At 43.8% G+C, this 24,331-nt stretch overlaps 1 protein-coding gene across 1 annotated transcript; it reads right to left on the reverse strand.

Annotated features, from left to right (window-relative positions):
• Positions 1-1,650: 1,650 nt before the first annotated feature.
• LOC124795611 lies at positions 1,651-23,949 on the reverse strand. The gene is made up of 4 exons (XM_047259682.1): positions 23,944-23,949; positions 23,757-23,861; positions 15,172-15,464; positions 1,651-1,837 (listed from the first exon to the last, which is right to left on the reverse strand). Exons 1-4 carry the CDS (start codon positions 23,947-23,949, stop codon positions 1,651-1,653), a joined length of 591 nt encoding a protein of 196 aa, XP_047115638.1.
• Between the last annotated feature and the right edge of the window lie 382 nt (positions 23,950-24,331).

Raw genomic sequence — 24,331 nt, forward strand, 5'->3', positions numbered from 1 at the left:
AGTTGCTCGCAGCGTTTCCGCTGCAATCTGAGCAATGTGTTTCCGTATATTGGCCTTCAGGTCAGGTAAAGACCGAACGTGTCCCTGGTAAACGCGTTCTTGCGCAGCAATCACGTGCTGTATAAGTAGATCTCGATTAAGTGCCGACTTCGTGGTACTCCTGACGGGTCCTGTGTGTGTATTCTTTTCAAAGTAAAACGGATCGGGAATAAAGGAGCTTATGGATCCACACCACACAGTCACACACAACAAGTGCAATGGCACAACAAGCGGTTTAACAGTGCCCCGAATTCGGTTTTTTGTCTATTCGCTGCGCTCTGTAGTATAAAATGTACCACGTTACTCCACAGAATATTGTCTGGCCATATGCCATCAACTTCGATCCGTGATGGAAACTGAAGACCCAAACTCAGAACGTTGCTGCGTATTATGAGGCTTCAATCGTCTAAATCTTGAAAGGGCACCTGTGTAAAATGGACCGCAAAACTTTCCGTACTATTGACCACTGGATTAACAATTCTCGTAGCACTGCACAGGCATCCGGGACACGTGCTTCATAGCCAGTTACAACATCAGTAGGCTAGTCAACAACTTGCATCGGGATAGGACACCTTCCTCTTCCAGTTGCCACACCAAGCTCACCCATTTTTGTTTTCGAATTTGATTATCATCTTCTTTAAACCATTTAATGAAACTATGTCTGCCGGCCACGGTGGCTTTGCGGTTCTAGGCACTTCAGTCCGGAACCGCGTGACTGCTACGGTCGCAGGTTCGAATGCTGCCTCGGGCATGGATGTGTGTGATGTCTTTAGGTTAGTTAGGTTTAAGTAGTTCCAAGTTTTAGGGGACTGATAACCTCAGATGTTGAGTCCCCTAGTGCTCAGAGCCATTTGAACCATTTTTGAAATTGTGTCTCTCGCCAGACCTTGTAGTCGGCGATACTCTCTCAATGCAACATTTTAAGTGTTACCGTTCAAATAACAGTTTCATTAACAGTGCACGGTCTCTTTTCTTGACAGCCGTAGTTTCACTCACGTTATGGCTTGTCAAATGGCAGCATGGATGTCATACCGTCATACAAGTGTACAGTGCCAGATTTGCACCTCGTGCCACTACTGGAACTAATATTTTATTCCAGCGTAAATCGGTTCTGCTTTAACACATTACAATATCTACCAAAGTTCGCTGCCACGCGATAGTTACACCCCACACTGGATCTCCGCGAGTAGCAACACCTGTTACATCTCTGCTGTGGTTTCACCTACCTTTGCGGTTGAGATATGCAAACCACCTCACCCATGTTTCATTGTGTGGTCCTCCCATATATGATCATGATGAAAAAATCAGTGAAACTGTAGCTGATGAGGATGTTTTTCGAGGGTCTTCCTAAATAGGAAACACTATCAAATGGAACGTGGATGGGATGGAAGTGGTAGTGGCGTCAGAAGTACTCTCCACCAGGCAACGGAAGTTGGCTTTCAGAATACAGACACAGATGCCAACTGTACTCGCGTGAAAGTGTCCTTGACGCAGCCTTCAAATCCTCCACCATCTCAGTGCCAGGCAATGAAGGGTCTCTCGTCTGGCAGAAGAAGAGTACAGCTTCGGCTGTGCGTGGTGCCGGAAGTAGCAGCGGAAGCTGGTCGGTACTCACTCGTCGCTGGTGTCGCTCCAGATCTGGCCGTGCTCGCACTTGTACAGGATGGGCCTGAGCTGTCCGCCCGTGTTGACGCAGACGTAGTAGATATGCTGGTTCTCCGGGATGGCGCCGTTCTGGCCCACCGTCTCGCAGGCCGGCACCGGGCCCTCGGTGCAGACGCGGTCCAGCTGCGTCAGGCTGCGCACACAACACGCACACTGTTACTGAGGAGTGGGGCCACCACTCTGAAAAGTCTGAGCGAGTGGTGGATATTCCTGGTTATCAGGAAACTTACCTCCACATCTCCTTATATTAACCCAGAAAAGAAACCGATGGCATCTCATTACAAGATTAATGGTGACCATGTTGAGCATGTCACATGATACACTGCTGGCCATTACAATTGCTACACCACGAAGATTACGTGCTACAGACGCGAAATTTAACCGACAGGAAGAAGATGCTGTGATATACAAATGATTAGCTTTTCAGAGCATTCACACAAGGCTGGCGCCGGTTGCGACACCTACAACATACTGACATGAGGAAAGTTTCCAACCGATTTCTCATACACAAACAGCAGTTGACCGGCGTTGCCTGGTGAAAAGTTGTTGTGATGCCTCGTGTAAGGAGCAGAAATGCGTACCATCACGTTTTCGACTTTGATAAAGGTGGGATTGTAGCCTATCGCGATTGCTGTTTATCGTATCGCGATATGGCTGCTCGCATTGGTCGAGATCCAATGACTGTTAGCAGAATATGGAATCGGTGGGTTCAGGAGGGTAATACGGAACGCCGTGCTGGATCCCAACGGCCTCGTATCACTACCAGTCGAGATGACACGGATCTTATCCGGATCGTGCAGTCACGTCTCTATCCCTGAGTCAACAGATGGGGACGTTTGCAAGACAACAACCATCTGCACGAACAGTTCGACGACGTTTGTAGCAGCATGGACTAACAGCTCGGAGACCGTGGCTGTGGTTACCCTTGACGCTGCATCACAGATAGGAGCGTCTGCGATGGTGTAATCAACGACGAACCTGGGTGCATGAATGGCAAAATGTCATTTTTTCGGATGAATCCAGGTCCTGTTTACAACATCATGATGGTCGCATCCGTGTTTGGCGACATCGTGGTGAATGCATATTGGAAGCGCGTGTTCGTCATCGCCATACTGGCGTATCACCCGGCATGATGGTATGGGGTGCCATTGGTTACACGTCTCGGTCAACTCTTGTTCGCATTGACGGCACTTTGAACAGTGGACGTTACATTAGAGATGAGTTATGACCCGTGGCTCTACCCTTCATTCGATCCCTGCGAAACCCTACATTTGAGCAGGATAAAGCACGACCGCATGTTGAAGGTCCTGTACGGTGGTTTCTGGGCACAGAAAATGTTCGACTGCTGCCCTGGCCAGCACATTCTCCAGATCTCTCACCAACTGAAAACGTCTGGTCAATGGTGGCCGAGTAACTGGTTCGTCACAATACGCCAGTCACTACTCTTGATGAACTGTGGTATCGTGTTGACGCAGCATTCGCGGCTGTACCTGTACACGCCATGCAAGCTCTGTTTGACTCAATGTCCAGGGTTATCAAGGCCGTTTTTACGGCCAGAGGTGGTTGTTCTGGGTACTGATTTCTCAGGATCTGTGCACCCAAACTGCGTGAAAATGTAATCACATATCAGTTCTAGTATAATATATTTGTCCAATGAATACCCATTTATCATCTGCATTTCTTCTTGGTGTAGCAATTTTAATGGCCAGTAGTGAATTTAAGGCTAATATACTAAGAAGCGTCTCCCATAAGTCCAACCCCTCGTCCAAGTCGTGGGAGATGGGCAACGGCACAAAGTAGGTGACTGCCTATAGGGGCGATGTACAGCGGGGACTTCGTGTGCCCCAGGACCGCTACGGTAGCTGTGAAGGCCCTATGGGAACCCTGAAACGTGACGGCTAACGGGGCTCTGGTGAAGCTGCGATAGGCCTAGCAAGCCAGTAGTGGATAAATCAACTGCTTTTAAAAAGGAAACATGCCTCGGATCACGGAACGGATTTAAAGGAAACCGACCAAGCAATGGAAAAGGATTACGAGATGGTTTACGACTGGGCACCTTAAACGTAAGGACTCTAACTGGGAAGTTAGAAGAAATTGTAGAAATGATGGAAAGGAGGAAATTGGACATCTTGGGACTTGCTGAGACTAGGTGGAGAGGAGTTGGTGAAAAACCACTAAGTAAAGGATGTAAACTGTACTGGATAGGGAATGAGAGGGGAAGAAATGGAGTGGCAATAGTGGTCAGAGAGGGTCTGCAGGAGGAGGTGGAAGGTATCAATGATCGAATGATAAAAGCCAGAGTACGGGTGAAAGGAAAAAGCATTGAAATCATCCAAGCATATGCCCCACAGGTGGGGTGTACAAAAAAGGAGAAGGAGGAATTTGAAGATGACATGCAAAAGCAGCTAAATGGAGGTAATCAGATTATAATAGGGGACCTCAATACCTCAATGCACATGTTGGCACAGACAGGAAAGGATTCGAGGAGATAATGGGACCAGAGGGCTGGGGGAACCGAAATAGAGAAGGAAAATTGTTGCTGGAATTCTGCAAGAGGAATGGGCTGGCGATCGCAAATTCCTGGTACAGGAAGAGAAGTAGCCACAAAATAACTTGGTACAGTGGAGACTGGTCCCAAACTTCAGTAGTAGACTATGTACTAGTGGATAGGCAGATGATGAGCAGCCTCACAGATGTTAAGGTCATTCCATCTGAGGCCTTAGACAGTGACCATCGGCTGTTGGTAGCCACCCTGAGAGAGAAAAAGATAGGAGGGCAACAGATATACAGGAGAAAAGGTTGAAGACATGGATGCTGAAAGAGGATGAACGGAGGACCCAGTACCAGACACTGATCAGGAAGAAGCTGCCAAAGGAAGATCAGAGAACAGTGGAAGAAGAATGGGGAGATTTTAAGAGGGCTCTAGTTGAGGCAGCTGAGACTGTGTGCGGAAGAACTAGCACAAAGAGGAGAAGTAAGGAAACCCCATGGTGGAACAACATATGTAAAGAGGCAGTACTTCGAAAGAACAAAGCCTTCAGAGAATGGTTCCAGACCCGAACAGAGGAAGCTAGGGTAAAATATAAGGAAAGCAAGAAAGCGGCACAGACCATAGTAAGGGCGGAGAAGAAGAAGTGGATGGAAAAATGGACAAGAATGTTAGAAGAGGACAGTGAAGGGAACAAAAAAGTACTTTACACCATGGTAAGAAATAAGAGGAACGACAGAAGCGAGTGCCTGAGGATCATGGATAATAATGGAAGAGTTGTGGAGGAAATGCATGAGCTCAAAAAGATTTGGAAGGAGTACTTTGAAGATCTGTTGAATGCCGCCAAGCGGGTAACTAACAGCGATGGAGAGCCTAAGGCAGCAGACGATTATAATAGTGGGGAAATTGATGATCTAACTTGGAATGAAGTGGAAGAAGCCATAAAGAGGATGAAAGGGGGCAAGGCACCAGGTTGGGACGAAGTAACAGTGGATATGATACGAGCAGCAGGAGAAGTAGGAACCCAGTGGAAGGAGAACAGAATTCCTGAGGATTGGAAGAAAGGAATTATAGTCCCGATCTTCAAGAAAGGGGATAAAAGGAGATGTGAGAACTACAGAGGAATCACCCTGCTATGCCACTGTGGAAAAATCTATGAAAAGATCCTGGAGAAGAGAATAAGAAGCAGTATTGAAAGTAGACTGCAAGAGGAGCAGTATGGTTTCAGACCAGGAAGATCAACAACGGACCTCATATTTGCGGTAAGGCAACTGCAGGAAAGGCACTATGAGTACGGGAAGGACTTAATCATGGCCTTTTCAGATATTGAGAAGGCGTATGACAGTATCTGTAGGGACAATCTCTGGGATGTGCTGAACGCAAAAGGGATAGATGAAGAGATAACACGAAAAGTCAGAAAAATGTATGAGGGAAGTGAGAGTTGTGTGAAAGTGGGGAGGGAACGTACTGCATGGTTCAAGCTGGAAAATGGGCTGCGACAGGGAAGTGCACTTTCGCCTTTATTGTTTATTATTGTTATGGATGAAATCCTACAGCAAGTATCAGATGCAATTGGAGATCATAAAATGAAAGCAGTGCTTTTTGCCGATGACCTGATGTTATGGGGAAATTGCGAGAAGGAGGTGCAAGAGCAGTTAGATGTATGGGAGGCAACGGCAGCACAATATGGAATGCATTTCTCTGCAAAGAAAAGTGAAATAATTGTCACAACAAGGAAGAAGAATAGGCCAAATGTGGATATAACTTGTGGAAGGGAAAAACTACAAGTGGTAGAGAACTTCAAGTACCTGGGAAGCATGATTGAAAGTAAGGGGGAAACGCAATGGAAATAAATGAAAGGTGCAGAAAAGCAGGGCAGTTCTACAAATGCATTAGGGGGCTTATTTGGAGCAAGGAGGTGCCACAGAAATCCAAGGGAATTATATACCGAACCTACTTTGTCCCCATATTGGCATACGGAAGTGAGACATGGGTAATGCACAAAAGCGACAAAAGTAGAATACAGGCTAGTGAAATGAAGTTCCAGAGGAGCAGGTTGAGTGTAACAAGACGAGACAGATTGCGAAATGTGTATGTGAGGGAAAGACTAAAGGAGGAACCAGTACAGGACAGGATAGAAAAATCAAGACTGCAGTGGTATGGACACATGAAGAGAATGGATGAGGGAAGAATTCCAAAGAGGATGTTTGATCTGCAACTGGAGGGGAAGAGGCCCAGAGGAAGACCAAGACATAGATGGGTGAAGGGAGTGAAGGAATGTGTGACGAGAAGAGGAGAGAACTGGACGAAGGTGGAAGAGAGGGAATGGTGGAAAGACAGAACACGATGGAGAGGCTTGTTTTCCCGACAGACCCAGCCAGTGGCTGGAAACTGTCCAAGATGACGATGATACTAAGAAGCGATATGAAATGCGACGGTTACATAAAATGAGTGCTGGAGAAGGCGAGTGAAAGACTTAGGTTCAATGGAATGATTCTGGGAAAATTCAGAAAATCTGTAAAGGAAATCGTACACAAGATGTTAGTGTGAGCATTTCTTTGTTTCAGTGTTTGGAGTATTTAAGAAGTATGCTTGACAGACATGTAACGAATTCAGCCGTGCTGCTAGGATTATAACAGGTTGGCTAAAAATATCTGAAATAGCAAAAATGTATCTGCATTGTACAAATATAATGCTGTATTTTTTTCTTCTAATAATTTCCGGGTATGCAGCCGGATCCCGTCGACATTCTTCCAAGATATTTCGGCCCAGATACGTCCGGCCATCATCAGGTAAGTACACAACTACTGAAGAGCCCAGTTTTTTTTCTTTACTGTGATTTCATTCCCCTGCCCCATATGGGCAGGGGAGGGCTGTCAGCGGCACAATCTGCCGCTCTTCAGCGGAGTGACACGACAACTAAAACAAGAATAAAATGATATATACATAAGGAGATAAAAAAGGGGAACATAAAACAGAGTAAGGGGAGAAAATGGAGGTAAAATATACACTGGCATGAAGAGCCCAGGTGCAGCCGCAGTATTTATGTCGAATCTCGCGCATGCGAAATGTACTGGCATCCTACAGCGCATGCGCGGCATAGTCGAGTTGTACGTGCTGCCCTCGGTGTTGAAAGTAAAAAGATCATCTAGTCATTGAGTATCGAATGACGCCGTCGATTTCGCTGTGATTGTATAATTTTAATAACAGGATTTCAATTTTTATCCAGCTGAAAGTCGTTGTCACGATTTATAAGATTATCGGCAAGACGCATTTCCACTGATTCTTTGATTACAGAATCCCAAAATACGGAAGCCGGAGCTAAAATTTTTGTTCCATTGTATTCCATTGAATATCCCAAAGAAATACAGCGCTCTGCTTTTGCCGATTTTGACGGTTGCCGCAGACGGGTGTATCTTTCATGTTCTGTACATCGTTCATGGACAGTTCCTGTCGTCTGGCCAATATATGCAGAGCCACATTCACAGGGAATTTTGTAGACGCCTGTTTTATTCAGTTGTAAATCGTCTTTAACGGATTCAACCAGTGCCCGGTTCTTTGTTGGTGGACGGAAGATAACCCTGATTTTATTTTTCTTCAGTAATCTGCCTATTTTTGACGACACATTCCCGGCGTATGGAAGGAACGCAGTTGATTTATAGTCGTCATCAGCGTCCTCAGTGCGTTGCTTCTTGTTATGACAGTTGCGCATGGCCTTCCTTATTTGGCGTGAAGTGTAGACATTCTCTTTGAAAACCTTCTCCAAGTGTACTAATTCTGCGTGGATGTTTTCATCATCCGATATTACATGCGCTCGATATATTAAGGTACTGAGAACACCGGCTGTTTGTGCTGGGTGATGGCGGCTTGACGCCTGGAGATACAGATCTGTGTGAGTCGGTTTCCTGTACACAGAATGTCCTAATGACCCATCATTTTTACGGCGTACTAGCACGTCTAGAAATGGTAAAGTGCCATCTTTTTCAATCTCTATCGTGAATTGGATGTTCTCATGTAATGAGTTTCAGTGATGAAGGAATTTCTCCAGTTCCTGTCTGCCATGAGGCCATACAACAAAAGTATCATCCACGTACCGCCATAAGACCGTAGGCTTTAAAACAGCAGACTCAAGTGCTTTCTCCTCAAAATGCTCCATAAAAAGATTAGCTACCACAGGGGACAAAGGGCTCCCATGGCGATGCAGTCTGTTTGTTCCAAGAATTCGTCATTGAATAAAAACTACGTTGAGGAGAGTATATGTTCAAACAAGGCCGTCAGTTCTGCACTGAATAAGTTACCAATAAGATGTAACGATTCAATTAAAGGCACTTTGGTAAAAAGTGAGACCATATCAAAGCTGACTATTTCAGAAGACACACAATGCTGTATTTTTACAGGTTATCATATGCTACGAAATATATGTGCTGAGCGAAATGCAGCGGCATAACACTACCATTAAACAAATGCAACAAAGCAGTTTAACTACAGTGTCTGCCAAAGTCTGATCTATATTAGCTAAGTACCCAGCATTGCTTGTGTATGTATCATTTACTCCAATCTTCTATTAGTCCATCATCTCTTTCCCCTATTATCTGCGGAATGTATTGCAAGGAAGTGATAAATTAAAACGACATACATGATGCAGCAGTTTCTTACACATCTCAGTGTTTGTGGCCTCATATCTCGTATCATACAATGAAATATTTTTCTAGGTGCATTCAGTGGCATATGTGGACACTTACACGAAACGTGGAGTGATTAGAGTTAGTAGTAAAGAAATGATAAATTAAAACGTCATACATAAGCGACAGTTTTTCACACATCTCTGTACTACGTATCGCCAAATGATGCACTTTTGTAGATACATTCAGCGGCTGGTGTGGATAATGCCTGCGAAAAGTGTTGGAATAGAGTTAGTAGCAACGAAGTAATAAATCCAAACGTCTTGCTTGATGCGACAATTTTTCACGCATTTCAGCATTTGTGACATCATATCTCCTGAAATATGCGTCGTACAATGACAACATTTTATGATACATTCATTGGTATATGCGAATACTTTCTGCAAAATGTGTCGCGAACACAGTTAGTTCTAAAAAAGTAATAAGTTAAAACGTCATTCTTCATGCGGCAGTTTTACCGCATGAACAATGAAAATGTAGTAAACGATACACTTTTTTTCGTCATTTTGTGGAGGACATCATGGATAAAATGTTCTGTAAAGGTTTGAAATTATGTTAAAATTTTGTTACAAGTCTTTAAGTACTCTCATTCTCAAATAATAGATGACTGGAGTATGGGTATTCGAGCGTTGTGGGCTACACTACTTTTTCACTCCCACGCCACCCTTTCGATGTGTAAGTGGTCCTTATCTTCCCAGCGATGATTCTCGGACAGTAATATGTGTACCAACTTTGGTTGAAATCGGTTTAGTGGTTTAGGAGTAGATGTGGAACATACATACATACGTATGTACATACATCCACTTTTATAGTAAGTGCTTGTCTGATCTATGATGTCAATGGCCTATAATAATAATCAACAAAAACATATCAAAGTAATAAGACACATGCTACGAAAGTGTCTGGTCTGTTCTTATTACTCTGTTTAAACTAATGAGTCTTGCTATGTGTACACAGCCTCTAACATTCTCTTGTGATCGTACATTGCATACTGTAAAACTACTAAAGGTTCCAACTTATCACCTCCTTCCACAGATCAATAGCATAAAAAAGAAATTTTCTAAGGAATCAACATAGTATATACATTCTAGACAGTGTCATAATATACCATTATAATTTAACAGCTCCAAATAAGTAATTCAGCTGCATTGTCTGTTCCAGTTTAATAACAACCCAAAGTCACATAGCGCAACAAAAATAAGATCGTCTATGCACAAACTATCTTAGATCGTCTAATGCTAGAGCACTGCATTTCGAACACCACATATAATTCATTGCATTTATTAACTTGTAAAGATACAGCACTGCATTCGTACAACACATATACACTTTTATTGTTTCCAATTGTTTGAGACAAGTTGTACAGTACGACCAAATACTTCGACATAATCTTTACCACGTAAATTTGTAAGTTTTGTTTCATTAGTATTAATAACGTATGTATGCTCCAAACTGTTTGAATCGTTTTTATAGATATTATTCAGCGACCTTACAATATAATTTGTTTACTGGTGAACAGACAGTAATGTATAGACTCGTGCAGACGATCATTAGTCGAATTATGAGCATTACTGACGTCTGTGATAGGCTGATAGTTCCACTAAATCAGTAACCATTATAGCTCGTGTGGCTCATGTATAGGAATGACGATGCCTAGGACAAAGCTGGGAAGGATAACATGGCTCAGCGTGAAAAGTTCTTGAAACATGCTTGTCCATCTCGGGGCCATTAATATCTAGACGGTATGTCAGAATTGTAGAGCTAGACCATCCATACTGGGGGATTTGTTATTTGCATCCTTGTTGAGGTAGCCTTCACTTCGTCCCTGGTGATCAGTTCCATCAATTGGGTATTCTCTCCATTGGTATGGTGAGAGTGATGTAAGACAACACCTGATCAGTTGGTGTTGTGTTGGCAATCCCAGCACCATAGATGTTTTGGTAGTGGTCGGTGATGGCTGAGACTATTTCAGATTATTGGGTGAGAGTCTGTCCCTGTAACATGAGGAGTTTGGTTATTAGCTGTCATCGTCGACAACGGTCGTCGATTGCGATGTGATGCGTAGTAGGTTCCTCGTGGTCCAGTGAGTCTTGTAGACATGTTTTCACGAAGACACCCCGTAGATGACGGCGGGCCATCGTTACTATGCGCCCCTTTATCTGCTGCCACTCCACTGGAATGTTAGGTCGGGCCCTTCAGTGACTAGGTCCTGGAGGATGGCACAGTGGTAGTTAGTTGTGTATAGGCGCCATTTCGCCTTTTCCTTCCCGTATCGCATCAGGGTTTGCCGTAAGGAGGCTTCACACACTGTAACCACCTTTCTGTAGTCGTTCTGTAAGTGGGTAATCACCGTTTTTAAGTTGTTCAAGTCTCTGTTATGCGTTGTTGACTTCCGCCTCCTGGAGATGTGTGATGTTCATTTTCCATAGAGTTTGACTACGCCAGACAGGTTGTTGTGACTTGAGTGGAATCGTGCAGATGTATGCATTGTGGTCTGAGAAAACCAGCGACCACAGTTCAGCGTCTTGGACATCAGATGCTAGCTCCTGGGAGATGTAAATTCTATCAAGTCGACTTTCCGAATGTCTTGAGGCCACAGGCATTGCCACACTTCTCTTCCCATGCATCACTGAGCCGGAAGTCTCAGACAATCATGCACAGTTCTTAAGAGGTGTTAAAGTAAGGCGCCTGATCTTTCTGTTGCAAGAGACAGCCGACGTGCGCGCCTGATTTTTCTGTTGCAAGACACAGTTGAAGTCGCCTCCAAATATGCATCTAGCATATCGCGCTAAGGATGACAGAGCAATGTCTTTGGAGTAGAATGTGACTCTCTCCTGTTGGTGGGTGGATCTAGGTGGGGATAGATGTTGATGGTATATGTCTTCATAGTGGACAAGGCCGCGCCTATTGCTGTTGGGAGAATGGAGAGATCCATAACAGGAATTACTTAACAAACGTATGCAGTCACCCCTGCCAAGTCGGTCACCAGCAGAGGTGTAATGTATATATCTTGCAATGTGAGGTAGAACAGCCAGTTGTGCTTCCTGTAGGAGTGCAATGTCAACGTCGTATGCCAAGATCACGCCTCATAACATAGATAATTTTGGGGTCGAACTGATGTGGATGTTACTGGTTGTTGCAATCCTGTATGATTGACAGCGCAGCAAGGCGAGGTTTGGTATAATGTTGTAGGTGATTGAGGGCAAACAATGAGGTCATACAAAATCCCATCTATCCCCCAAGGTTGCAGCCTAAGTATGTTTAGGTTGTGGCCGCCAGAGGCGCCAACGCCAATAGAGTCTCGGCGAATCTCCTGCATCAGTGTTGTAGGATTTTGACTGATGAAGAAGTTGTCAAAGGGATGGATGCATCCTCTGGTTCGATAGCCCTCTGACTTGTTGTTGGGGTTGATGTCTGTTCATTCACAGGAGTTGGGATTACATTAGTGACCTCGACTTCAGTGGACTCATGGTCATCATCCATAGGAACTGCAACCGAGGTGTCACTGGGAGGTGAGGCATCCAGACTGGAGACAATGTGACGTCTGTGTTTATGGCGCTTGGGTGACCGCTGCTTCTATGACTGGCCTTCCATTTCGGTAGACAGGAGCGAATCATTTTGTTTCAGCACAGAGGCTGTCACTGGTACCATCATTGATGTAAACTCCATCAAGTCGTCTAAGGGATGGCTCAAATGGCTCTGAGCACTATGGGACTTAACATCTGAGGTCATCAGTCCCCTAGAACTTAGAACTACTTGAACCTAACTAACCTAAGCGCATCACACACATCCATGCCCCAGGCAGGATTCGAACCTGCGACCGTGGCGGTCGCGCAGTTCCAGACTGAAGCGCCTAGAACCGCTCGGCCACAACAGCCGGCGTCTAAGGGATGATCGGCATTTACAAGTGGTGGTGCCGTTGGTGTCGACATGGCTGTTTCTTACTGTCGAGGCTGTGCAACAGTAGTATTGGTGGCGTCCGATAAGGGCTCCGATATAGGCGGTGGTGCGAAGTTGCAGGAGCAACGAGGGCCTTAGAATTGCAGACAGGGAGGGATGTCTGTCGTGTGAAGCGATGCTGGAGACATTCTGATCGAAGATACCCTTTCTTGGTGCATATTGAACAAGTCTGTGATTGACTGCTGTCGCATGGGAGCCGCATATCTGGAGGTAGGATGGCACATAACGACGGAGGTCTATGATTATCTGGTGGACGCCACTGAGGACCGGATATGTTCGAAATTGTGCCCACCGTTCGGCTACATTAGCCATGAACGGTGCCTTAAGGACGTCCATGACGTTGGCTGCCAGGAGTTCGAAAGGCAGTTCAAAGACCCGAATTGTTCAAATGGTTCAGATGTCTCTAAGCACTATGGGACTTAACATCTGAGGTCATCAGTCTACTTAAACCTAACTATCCTAAGGACATCATACATATCCATGCCCGAGGCAGGATTCGAACCTGCGACCGTAGCAGCAGCGCGGCTCTGGACTGAAGTGCCTAGAACCGCTCGGTCACAGCGGCTGGCCCCGAATTGTTCTCATGCCTAATCCTGCGTGATCGACTGTCACCAGCCCTACGTTAGCCCCCTGCTGTGTGTTCGGAAGGATCTTATCACAAGACGTGTCATTGGTGACTTTAACATGCACTATACTGCATGTTAAAATCACCAATGACGCGTCTTGTGATAAGATCCTTCCGAACACACATCAGGGGGCTAACGTAGGTGCGGTGACAGTCGATCACGCTGGATTAGGCATGTGAACAATCCGGGTCTTGATAAGTGGATGGCCGGCCGCGGTGGTCTCGCGGTTCTAGGCGCGCAGTCCGGAACCGTGCGACTGCTACGGTCGCAGGTTCGAATCCTGCCTCGGGCATGGATGTGTGTGATGTCCTTAGGTTAGTTAGGTTTAAGTAGTTCTAAGTTCTAGGGGACTGATAACCACAGCAGTTGAGTCCCATAGTGCTCAGAGCCATTTGATAAGTGGATGCTCACTACGTCATTTTCCAGGATATTGGCTACATCACGAAGAAAGAGCTCTACCTCAAGGGCCTTTAGTCCTGCATAGTTACTGCAGAACGTGAAATAGAGTGTTGATTTACGGAATCTGTTCACCATTGCTCTGGAGTATGAGAGGGCAAGCAAGTAATGACCACATAAGGTAAACAAAAGTAGCAGTTCTCTCCGCTGGTGGAGATATGGGACGACCACACTGCTCAGCTGCTAAAACCAGACTGTGCTACTCAGCTTTCGAGGCGGACGACATCCAATGAACAGTCCACATCTGAAGTCACTAAGCTCTCCTGATTGATCTGTACTGCTGTTACTGCTTCACTACAGCCGACACAGTACTCCAGTACTCTCTGCCTCCTTTTGCATTGGCAGGTCCGCCTCTCGTAACATCTAGCGGTCAACTCTGGTTACATGTGGCTGTCCAGATACTGTGAAAGGTGGCTACACTAAGTCACAGCGCCAGAGATTGCGCCAAAGATTATTATTCCGCCGCCTCCACTGGGGCAGTAGTAGTTCAGAGGTTGCCGTGGGCAGTACTTGTTGAGAGGATGTCGAGAGCAGTACTAGTTCAGAGGATGTCGTGTGTAGTTGTTGTTCTGTTGGGTGAGAGAGTAGATGCTGTTCGGTTGGTGTAATGTATAGGTGGAAGATGTTGCAATGATCACAGTGTATTTTTCGTCAATATATATGGAGATAACAAAAAAAATTTTTATTTCACATTTCCTTAATGACAATGCCTGTTGGTCACAGGTTCAGTCAACAAAGCATCTGGCTCGTGTTCATGTATTAGACTTGTAATTCAGGTTTCTATGTGCAATTATAGTATTTCTGGTTTTTCAATTAGTTCATTGTAAATGGTGTTTAAAATTTCTTGTCATATTGAGAAAGAACCGTGCCAGAAACATGTACGTTGAATCACACTACCACACACAGAACAGTTACACTTGTGCTTTGTTGTTTCGTAGCTTTTATAGTTTCAGGGGACGTAATTAATCAATTGTGTTAACGGAAATTTCCCTTCATTCTTTATTGTTATTTTATGCAGTCAGATTGCGTACTATACTAGTCAGGGCCAACCGGTTACGAGACTTCGTAACCGGACACACACCTACTAAAATTATTGCATAATAATGAAGCCCCCATGCAACTTTTGATCAGTTAATCTAGATTTCGTCCAAATGAATAAGTCATGAACTTAGGGAAAGGGGATTACATCGTAAAATAAGCACTTGTCTAATTAAGAAACACATTCAGTTATTGCCAGGCCTGCAGGCACACTCACCTGCAGTCAGTGGTGAGAGGGTCGTACGCCCAGCCCTCAGTGCAGCTGCCAGTGAGGAAGGGAGGCCGGTTGACGTCGAGGCACAGGTGGTAGACGGTGCAGTTGTACGGGTCTGGAAGGTATCCGGTGGCGTGGCACATGAAGCCGCTGTCCAGCGTGTGGCAGTCAGACTGTGACGGGGCGACGCACGTCATGTTGGACGCGCTGCACCTGGTGCCACTGCTGCAGATCTCCACAGGCATGGTCGTGAAGCCGTCCGTGGCGCTCGAGCCATCTCCCAGGCACACCGACACCTGCGGGTCACGACCATACCGGTAAAGTGTCCTTCACATATACTCCGCAAACAACCTTACAAGTAGCATCTGACGAAAATCGCTGGTAAAAAAAGCACTCCGTCTTCAGGCCATATGTGGCCCATCGGGACCATCCGACCGCCGTGTCATCCTCAGGAGAGGATGCCGATAGGGGGGGCGAGTGGGCAGCACACCGCTCTCCCGGTCGGTTTTATTTGACCGGAGCCGCTACTATTCGGTCGAGTAGCTCCTCAGATAGGTGGAAAGAATACATTGAAAGCCTCTATGAGGGTGAAGATTTGTCTGATGTGATAGAAGAAGAAACAGGAGTCGATTTAGAAGAGATAGGGGATCCAGTATTAGAATCGGAATTTAAAAGAGCTTTGGAGGACTTACGGTCAAATAACGCAGAAGGGATAGATAACATTCCATCAGAATTTCTAAAATCATTGGGGGAAGTGGCAACAAAACGACTATTCACGTTGGTGTGTAGAACATATGAGTCTGGCGACATACCATCTGACTTTCGGAAAAGCATCATCCACACAATTCCGAAGACGGCAAGAGCTGACAAGTGCGAGAATTATCGCACAATCAGCTTAAAAGCTCATGCATCGAAGCTGCTTACAAGAATAATATACAGAAGAATGGAAAAGAAAATTGAGAATGCGCTAGGTGACGATCAGTTTGGCTTTAGGAAAAGTAAAGGGACGAGAGAGGCAATTCTGACGTTACGGCTAATAATGGAAGCAAGGCTAAAGAAAAATCAAGACACTTTCATAGTATTTGTCGACCTGGAAAAAGCGTTCGACAATATAAAATGGTCCAAGCTGTTCGAGATTCTGAAAAAAGTAGGGGTAAGCTATAGGGAGAGACGGGTCATATACAATATGTACAACAACCAAGATGGAATAATAAGAGTGGACGATCAAGAACGAAGTGCTCGTATTAAGAAGGGTGTAAGACAAGGCTGTAGCCTTTCGCCCCTACTCTTCAATCTGTACATCGAGGAAGCAATGATGGAAATAAAAGAAAGGTTCAGGAGTGGAATTAAAATACAAGGTGAAAGGATATCAATGATACGATTCGCTGATGACATTGCTAACCTGAGTGAAAGTGAGGAAGAATTAAATGATCTGCTGAACGGAATGAACAGTCTAATGAGTACACAGTATGGTTTGAGAGTAAATCGGAGAAAGACGAAGGTAATGAGAAGTAGTAGAAATGAGAACAGCGAGAAACTTAACATCGGGATTGATGGTCACGAAGTCAATGAAGTTAAGGAATTCTGCTACCTAGGCAGTAAAATAACCAATGACGGACGGAGTAAGGAGGACATCAAAAGCAGACTCGCTGTGGCAAAAAAGGTATTTCTGGCCAAGAGCAGTCTACTAATATCAAATACCGGCCCTAATTTGAGGAAGAAATTTCTGAGGATGTACGTCTGGAGTACAGCATTGTATGGTACTGAAACATGGACTGTGGGAAAACCGGAACAGAAGAGAATCGAAGCGTTAGAGATGTGGTGCTATAGACGAATGTTGAAAATTAGGTGGACTGATAAGGTAAGGAACGAGGAGGTTCTACGCAGAATCGGAGAGGAAAGGAATATGTGGAAAACACTGATAAGGAGAAGGGACAGGATGATAGGACATCTGCTAAGACATGAGGGAATGACTTCCATGGTACTAGAGGGAGCTGTAGAGGGCAAAAACTGTAGAGGAAGACAGAGATTCGAATACGTCAAGCAAATAATTGAGGACGTAGGTTGCAAGTGCTACTCTGAGATGAAGAGGCTAGCACAGGAAAGGAATTCGTGGCGGGCCGCATCAAACCAGTCAGTAGACTGATGACCAAAAAAAAAAAAGCCCCTCAGTTGGCATCAAGAGCGCTTAACTTCGGTGATCTCACGAGAACCGGTGTACCCACTGCGGCAAGGCCGTTGCCAAGATCGCAGGTAAAGTGAGGACATAGTTTGTGCGGCGCCTCTTAGGACTCCATAGCAAGTACGCATCATGCAGCTGAAGTTGGACACGTCTATTCGGTGGCGGAATGCTGCGCCCCTATATGGATTCATAGCTCCAATACGAACAAGCTTGATGTTGTTCTAAACGACACTATGCGAACTATCAGCGGCACAATAAAATCCACCCCTACTGCATTCCTGCTCTCCTTGAGCCATATACCACCACCGGAGTCACAGCACAAAAATCCTATTATTAGAGAGTACCACAAGATTAAGGGGGGGTAGGACGTCAAACGGGCCGACTTGGAGCAGGAGAGGCATCACAGGACATTTTAATTTCCAGTGTCTACACTTTTACAAATAATTTCATAAAACTTTGTCAGCATGACCAGGAAGGATTCAGAATTCACATTCATAGCAGTGGAAGTTCGAAAACATAACGAAATAATTTTCTTTACATGTGAAATTTCATCATTTGTTTCACTTACTAATGGCAGCATTTGTTGCTATAGGTACACTTTTCTTCATAAGTAAGAGAGATTCTTCGATGAATTTTGCACAGCATACAAACCATACTTACAGGTTAATGAAACTCTAGAATTTTCCACATCCATTAAGAACTGTGGTAAAAATTGAGGTAATTAACTATAAAATTTGTGTTTTTTCTAAACATGAAGTTTAAAATATAACAGCTCATTCGTTTTTTCATAAATTAAATAAATTCTAGAGTTTCATACACCTGTAAGTATGGTATGTATTCTGTGCAAAATTCATCGAAGAATCTGTCTAACTTATGGAGAAAAGTGTACCTATAGCAACAAAGGCAGCCATAAGTAAGTGAAAAAATGATGAAATTTCACATGTAAAGAAAATTATTTTGTTATGTTTTCGAACTTCCACTGAAATGAGTGTGAATCCTGAATCCTTCCTGGTGATGCTGACAAAGTTTTATGACTTTATTTGTAAAAGTGTAGACGCTGGAAATTAAAATGTCCTGTGATGCCTCTCCTGCTCCAAGTCGGCCCGTTCGACGTCCTACCCCCCTTAACTTGCAACCATTCATACACAACGACATAGTCGGGTGGCAGAACATTGAAGCCAAGAAGACCAGCCCTAGACACTGTTAAAGAACCGACGAACTGAAAAATCAGTGACAAAGGTTCAGCATGACACAGAAGCCTCAATCATGCAAAATTACACCGCTGTGGAGAAGCCCCGACGACCTCGATAAATGGGAGAAGATACCATCTCCAAAATGTGAATGCGCGGTTTTAAAAAAAAAAAAAAAAAAAAAAAAAAAAAAAAAAAAAAAAAAAAAAAAAGAGCTCAAGCAACCGGACATATAGTGGAAGACTGTTCAAACTGAGCCTCACCCACACAACAGCAGACACGACAAATAACTGATTCACAGCTGATTTCAGTGCTCATTTGTGCGCAGCCAATATCTTAAGAAACGCATGAAATCGGACAGAAAGGCGCAGATTTTAAAATTATAAATATGCAGTAATTTCATGGTTCCTAAGAGTGTACTGAGAAAAGGCAAATTTGGTATTTATGGAGTGTTGTTGAATTAGAGGAGATTGTAATAATATGAAACGTCATCGTATTTGCAGACTGCTAATGGCATCTGGAAGCAGATTCAGTTATCGCTACATTAATGTTCTGTTTCTTCCAGCAGAGGCCGCAGAGATCAGTTTGAGATTCAAATAACTTACGGGTTTGCTGCCGGGTGACGTCGTCGAACACGGCTGACATTTCGGCAGGAGCACACCCTGTCATTCTCAAGGCACGCATTTGTGCCTGGAGAATGGCAGGGTGTGCTCCTGCCGAAATGTCAGCCGTGTTCGACGACGTCACCCGGCAGCAAACCCGTAAGTTATTTGAACATTTGATTTGCCGGGTAAAGTTAAGGTCTCACACAGTATGAGATTGTTTCTGGCCGTCAGTAGACGCGCTTTGTTTCGCGAGGTTCGATTCAAATACTGTCTTCTAGCTTTATTTACAAATTAGCATACTGTTTCTACATTATGATTTAATCACAAACTTAAATCTACAAATGATAATTTCAGGTACTTGAAACTCTTTATCAAAGTCTAACTTCATTGGTCAGTTTCGAAAATGGCATTGGTGGAAAAAAGAAACACGCTTTTCAATCTTACAACCACTCTTCTGTTTTGTAAGTGTCACCACGCCAAGAAGCAGGTTATGGTCTGAAGATTTCATACAATAATGGCTGTTAGGGATAAAATCAAGACTCTAAAGGAAGCAGCAAATGGTTTCAATATATCAAAAGCTTTAGAAAGCTGACTAGAAAGAATATAGACGTAAAAAGTGCATCACGGGAAGAATTAGGTAGAGTATCTGTTCTTCGCCAAGAAATTATAAAGGACTTTGTTGGTTATTGCCTATTGATGAAAAAGAAGTTTTGTGGATTCACTCAGAATGACGTAAGATCAGCGGCATATCAACTGTCAGTAAGATATGGAATCTGTAATCCATTCAGTGACCACATGGCCGGAAGGCATGAACACACACAAGAATCAGCTTTCAGTACAAAAGCGAGGAGGAACATCGTGTGCTCCAGCTGTCGGCTTTACGCGAGAAGGTGTCATTAAATGTTTTGTACTTCTGGAAATCGAATGCAATAAAACGATTCTTTAATGTTGACGGGTCTGGTCTTAGAGTAGTGAAAAAAAGTATCCCACCTGTAACTGTCAGTAAGGGAAGAAAACAGAAGCCCTTACTGCTGGAAGGAGCGAGAGTCCAGCGACGATCATCACGTGCATGAGTGCAGGTAGCAGCTTCGTGCATCCGCACGCACCAGTTTGACAGACAGACTAATGAAAGCTGCGTCTCCTGGAGCTATTGGAAAATGTCATATCTCAGGCTGGGTACAGTCTTATCTATTCACTAAATTGTTAACCCACTTCACTGAACCTACAAAACCTACAGCTGAATCCCCAGCCTTGCTCACATTGGGCAGACATTATTCTCATACCAGAAATATAAAGGTCCTAATAAAACGAGAAGAAAGATTAAGAAAAGGCAAACCTACGTTTCTAGCATTTGTAGACTTAGAGAAAGCTTTTGACAACGTTAACTGGAATACTCTCTTTCAAATTCTGAAGGTGGCAGGGGTAAAATACAGGGAGCGAAAGGCTATTTACAATTTGTACAGAAACCAGATGGCAGTTATAAGAGTCGAGGGGCATGAAAGGGAAGCAGTGGTTGGGAAAGGAGTGAGACAGGGTTGTAGCCTGTCCCCGATGTTATTCAATCTGTATATTGAGCAAGCAGTAAAGGAAAAAAAAGAAAAATTCGGAGTAGGTATTAAAATTCATGGAGAAGAAGTAAAAACTTTGAGGTTCACCGATGACATTGTAATTCTGTCAGAGACAGCAAAGGACTTGGAAGAGCAGTTGAACGGAGAACGGACAGTGTCTTGAAAGGATGATATAAGATGAACATCAACAAAAGCAAAACGAGGATATTGGAATGTAGTCAAATTAAATCGGGTGATGCTGAGGGGATTAGATTAGGAAATGAGACACTTGAAGTAGTAAAGGAGTTTTGCTATTTAGGGAGTAAAATAACTGATGATGGTCGAAGTAGAGAGGATATAAAATGTAGACTGGCAATGGCAAGGAAATCGTTTCTGAAGAAGAGAAATTTGTTAACATCGAGTATAGATTTAAGTGTCAGGAAGTCGTTTCTGAAAGTATTTGTATGGAGTGTAGCCATGTATGGAAGTGAAACATGGACGATAACCAGTTTGGACAAGAAGAGAATAGAAGCTTTCGAAATGTGGTGCTACAGAAGAATGTTGAAGATAAGGTGGGTAGATCACGCAACTAATGAGGAGGTATTGAATAGGATTTGGGAGAAGAGAAGTTTGTGGCACAACTTGACTAGAAGAAGGGATCGGTTGGTAGGACATGTTTTGAGACATCAAGGGATCACAAATTTAGCATTGGAGGGCAGCGTGGATGGTAAAAATCGTAGAGGGAGACCAAGAGATGAATACATTAAGCAGATTCAGAAGGGTGTAGGTTGCAGTAGGTACTGGGAGATGAAGAAGCTTGCACAGGATAGAGTAGCATGGAGAGCTGCATCAAACGAGTCTCAGTACTGAAGACCACAACAACAACAACAATAAAACGAAAAGGCAAACATGTAACCATCCTCTGCTTGCGACATGGACTTCAGCCCCTGAAGAAGACTTCCCGGGTTCCCCAAAACACATATTGAAGTGAAGGAATAAGACAGGCACCACGAACAGGCGGTGTGGACACCTCTGATATTGGGGAGAAGTTCGGAAAGACATACATCAGTGTCCAGAGAGGTGCAATAGCAGTCAGTGGACTGATATGTCCCGGCATATATTCACTAATCAGAGGTGTTTTCACGGAAGCTGATTTCACTGCAGCTGAAGACGAAGAACAACAGGTTGCTGACAGTGGTGAAGTACTCTGTAAAGATGAAGATGATGACCTACAAAATTCTGGAAGGGAAACCGTTGGCGATTCCAAGAAAGGCAATAGGGGGCGAGCGGAAGAGCAGACATCAGATCCATCAACAACTGAAGGCGATATCAAGCCACAAAACATCTCTTCATTCCCAAGTGCAAAAAAAGAAGTCGGAAAGCACTTTCGGCTACTGTCCTACCAGTCTACCCTATAGAAATGCGTTAAAGTGTTCCACAGACAAGAAGAAAAGTGAACAGAATTTACAGCAGAAGAAGACATCAATACAGATTGCATAAAAACGATCACCAAGTGAAATAAAGATGAAAGTTCTAGCGAGGTAGAGGAAATAGAAAGGCTATCTTCTGGCAGTTGAACTCGGTCGGAACCTGTAGGGGAAAGCTCCTGAAAACTATGATCCAGACTGCCTGATTTGTAGCGGGGCATTTAAAAAGTCAAAATCTGGAGAACTTAGAGTTCACCGTGCCATGTGTCAGGAAAGGATATGTTGTGCAGTGGTCGTAAGAATGAAGTATTCATTTGCGGCTTTTGTTAATGAAAAACTATTAATTGTGAATTGTAACTGTGGTTTGTAGCTCACAAAAATAACCTTACTACAAAGTTACATTACAATTTGTGATTTACTGCTAGGCGAGGTCAAAATATAACTTAATAATTTCATTAATAAAAATATAAACTTGCAATGTTAGTTTCATATTACCACCCCGCCTCAAAATGGTCATAATTTATAGCAAGTTAAAAAAATCTACTGTAATTATTGAACATATTCATTTTTCATGAAAATTATTATTGATCCTTTATCATAGATATATAAACTAACATAGTGACATTTATGTTGCAACTTCCAAAGTTTAAATTTAGTATTTTGCTTTAAACGAAAAAGTATTTGATATTACCTCCACTTCGCCCCCTCATTTCGTGCGAGCGTTACTTCAAAAAGTAAGTTACACGCGTCTTCCAAAGTTAAGGTCATGGCGCAAATAGAATGTGCATTGTCAGAAAAAAGAACACGTTCTGCGTTTCCTGCAACGCCCTCCTGTTGCAGTGCGGATGGCAGGTCCAACATAACGTACGACTGAAGTGGTGCAGCAAATGGAAAGGTAGCCCAAAGTCGAAGTACTCGGGACAACACGATTCTTCTGGGCAAAACGCCTAATATTGAAAATCACAGTGACATTAAGGCATGAAATTGGATCAAGCGGAATGTCGCATCCAACCATAGTGTAATGGTGCCAACAATTTGACCAAGGCCGCACAGACGTTGGTGATGCTGATGACGCTGGAAGGTCACAGACGACAGTATCCAGGCAGTCTGGGAGCTGATTCGCAGCAATTACAGATTTTTCAACGATGATTACGTTCACACAGCGGTACCCAAATGTCCAAGGAGCGGATTTCTATCGTCGAAAAACTCAACCATTTGTAAAATGTTCAAATCAATCTTTTTTACGGAGACTTGGTGGCTGAGTTGAAAAATAGTGTCATGTTTCTGTGTCACAACGAACTGCAGTGTAGCAATCAATAAAAGTTACTTGGCCTGCCAAAGTAACGCTTAACTTACTTTTTGAAGTACCTTCGCAACATCTCTCACAAACGAAAATAAATTATGGGGCAACAAGAAGATAAAAAACTAATCAATCTTTGTTGTAGATGTGTATTATATAAAGCATTCACTTTGCCAGTAATAGAAACGAATATGGATATTAATTATTTTAGAAGGAGCACTGTTTCAGTAAGGTACTCAATTCTTAATTGCCACAGCTCGTAAGAGAAAATGTACACTAGGATTTTCGATATGGTAACAAGAAACCAGTTATATATCGCATCACAGCTGGCTCTTACCGTGGAACAATTGTCAGTGCAGATGATCTGGCCAGGTTCACTGCAGCCAGCGTCTCGGATCTGCTGCAGGCGTTGTTTCAGTGAAGAGGCCTCCGTCAGTACTGCCTGCAACATACATCACAACTGTCGTCGAGGAATCGAAGGACTACTTCGAGACATTTCAGTATCAAACTTTTGAGGAGCATACCTGCATCATCCGGCACCGAATACATGTATTTTACAGAGCGCATGAATCAGAAAATAAACGGATTGAGCGATTTCGTCTTATGAAGGTGCACTGAATAGCAGCAGACGCACGAAGTTAAATGTACAAGGCAAGAGCTTTGATACCTGCAGCTGAGTTCAACATTGATGTTCCTCGGTGAACCGCAGTCAGTATCTACATCTACATTTACATCTACATCTGCACCTACATGGATACTCCGCAAATCACTCTTAAGTGCATGGCAGAGGGTTCGTGGAACCACCTTCACAATGATTTTCTATTATTCCAGTCTCGAACATTGCGCGAAAAAACGAACACCTGTATCTTTCCGTGCGACCTCTGATTTCCCTTGTTTTATTATGATGATCGT

Source organism: Schistocerca piceifrons, chromosome 4, assembly GCF_021461385.2.
Source record: "Schistocerca piceifrons isolate TAMUIC-IGC-003096 chromosome 4, iqSchPice1.1, whole genome shotgun sequence".
NCBI classification, from domain to species: domain Eukaryota; kingdom Metazoa; phylum Arthropoda; class Insecta; order Orthoptera; family Acrididae; genus Schistocerca; species Schistocerca piceifrons.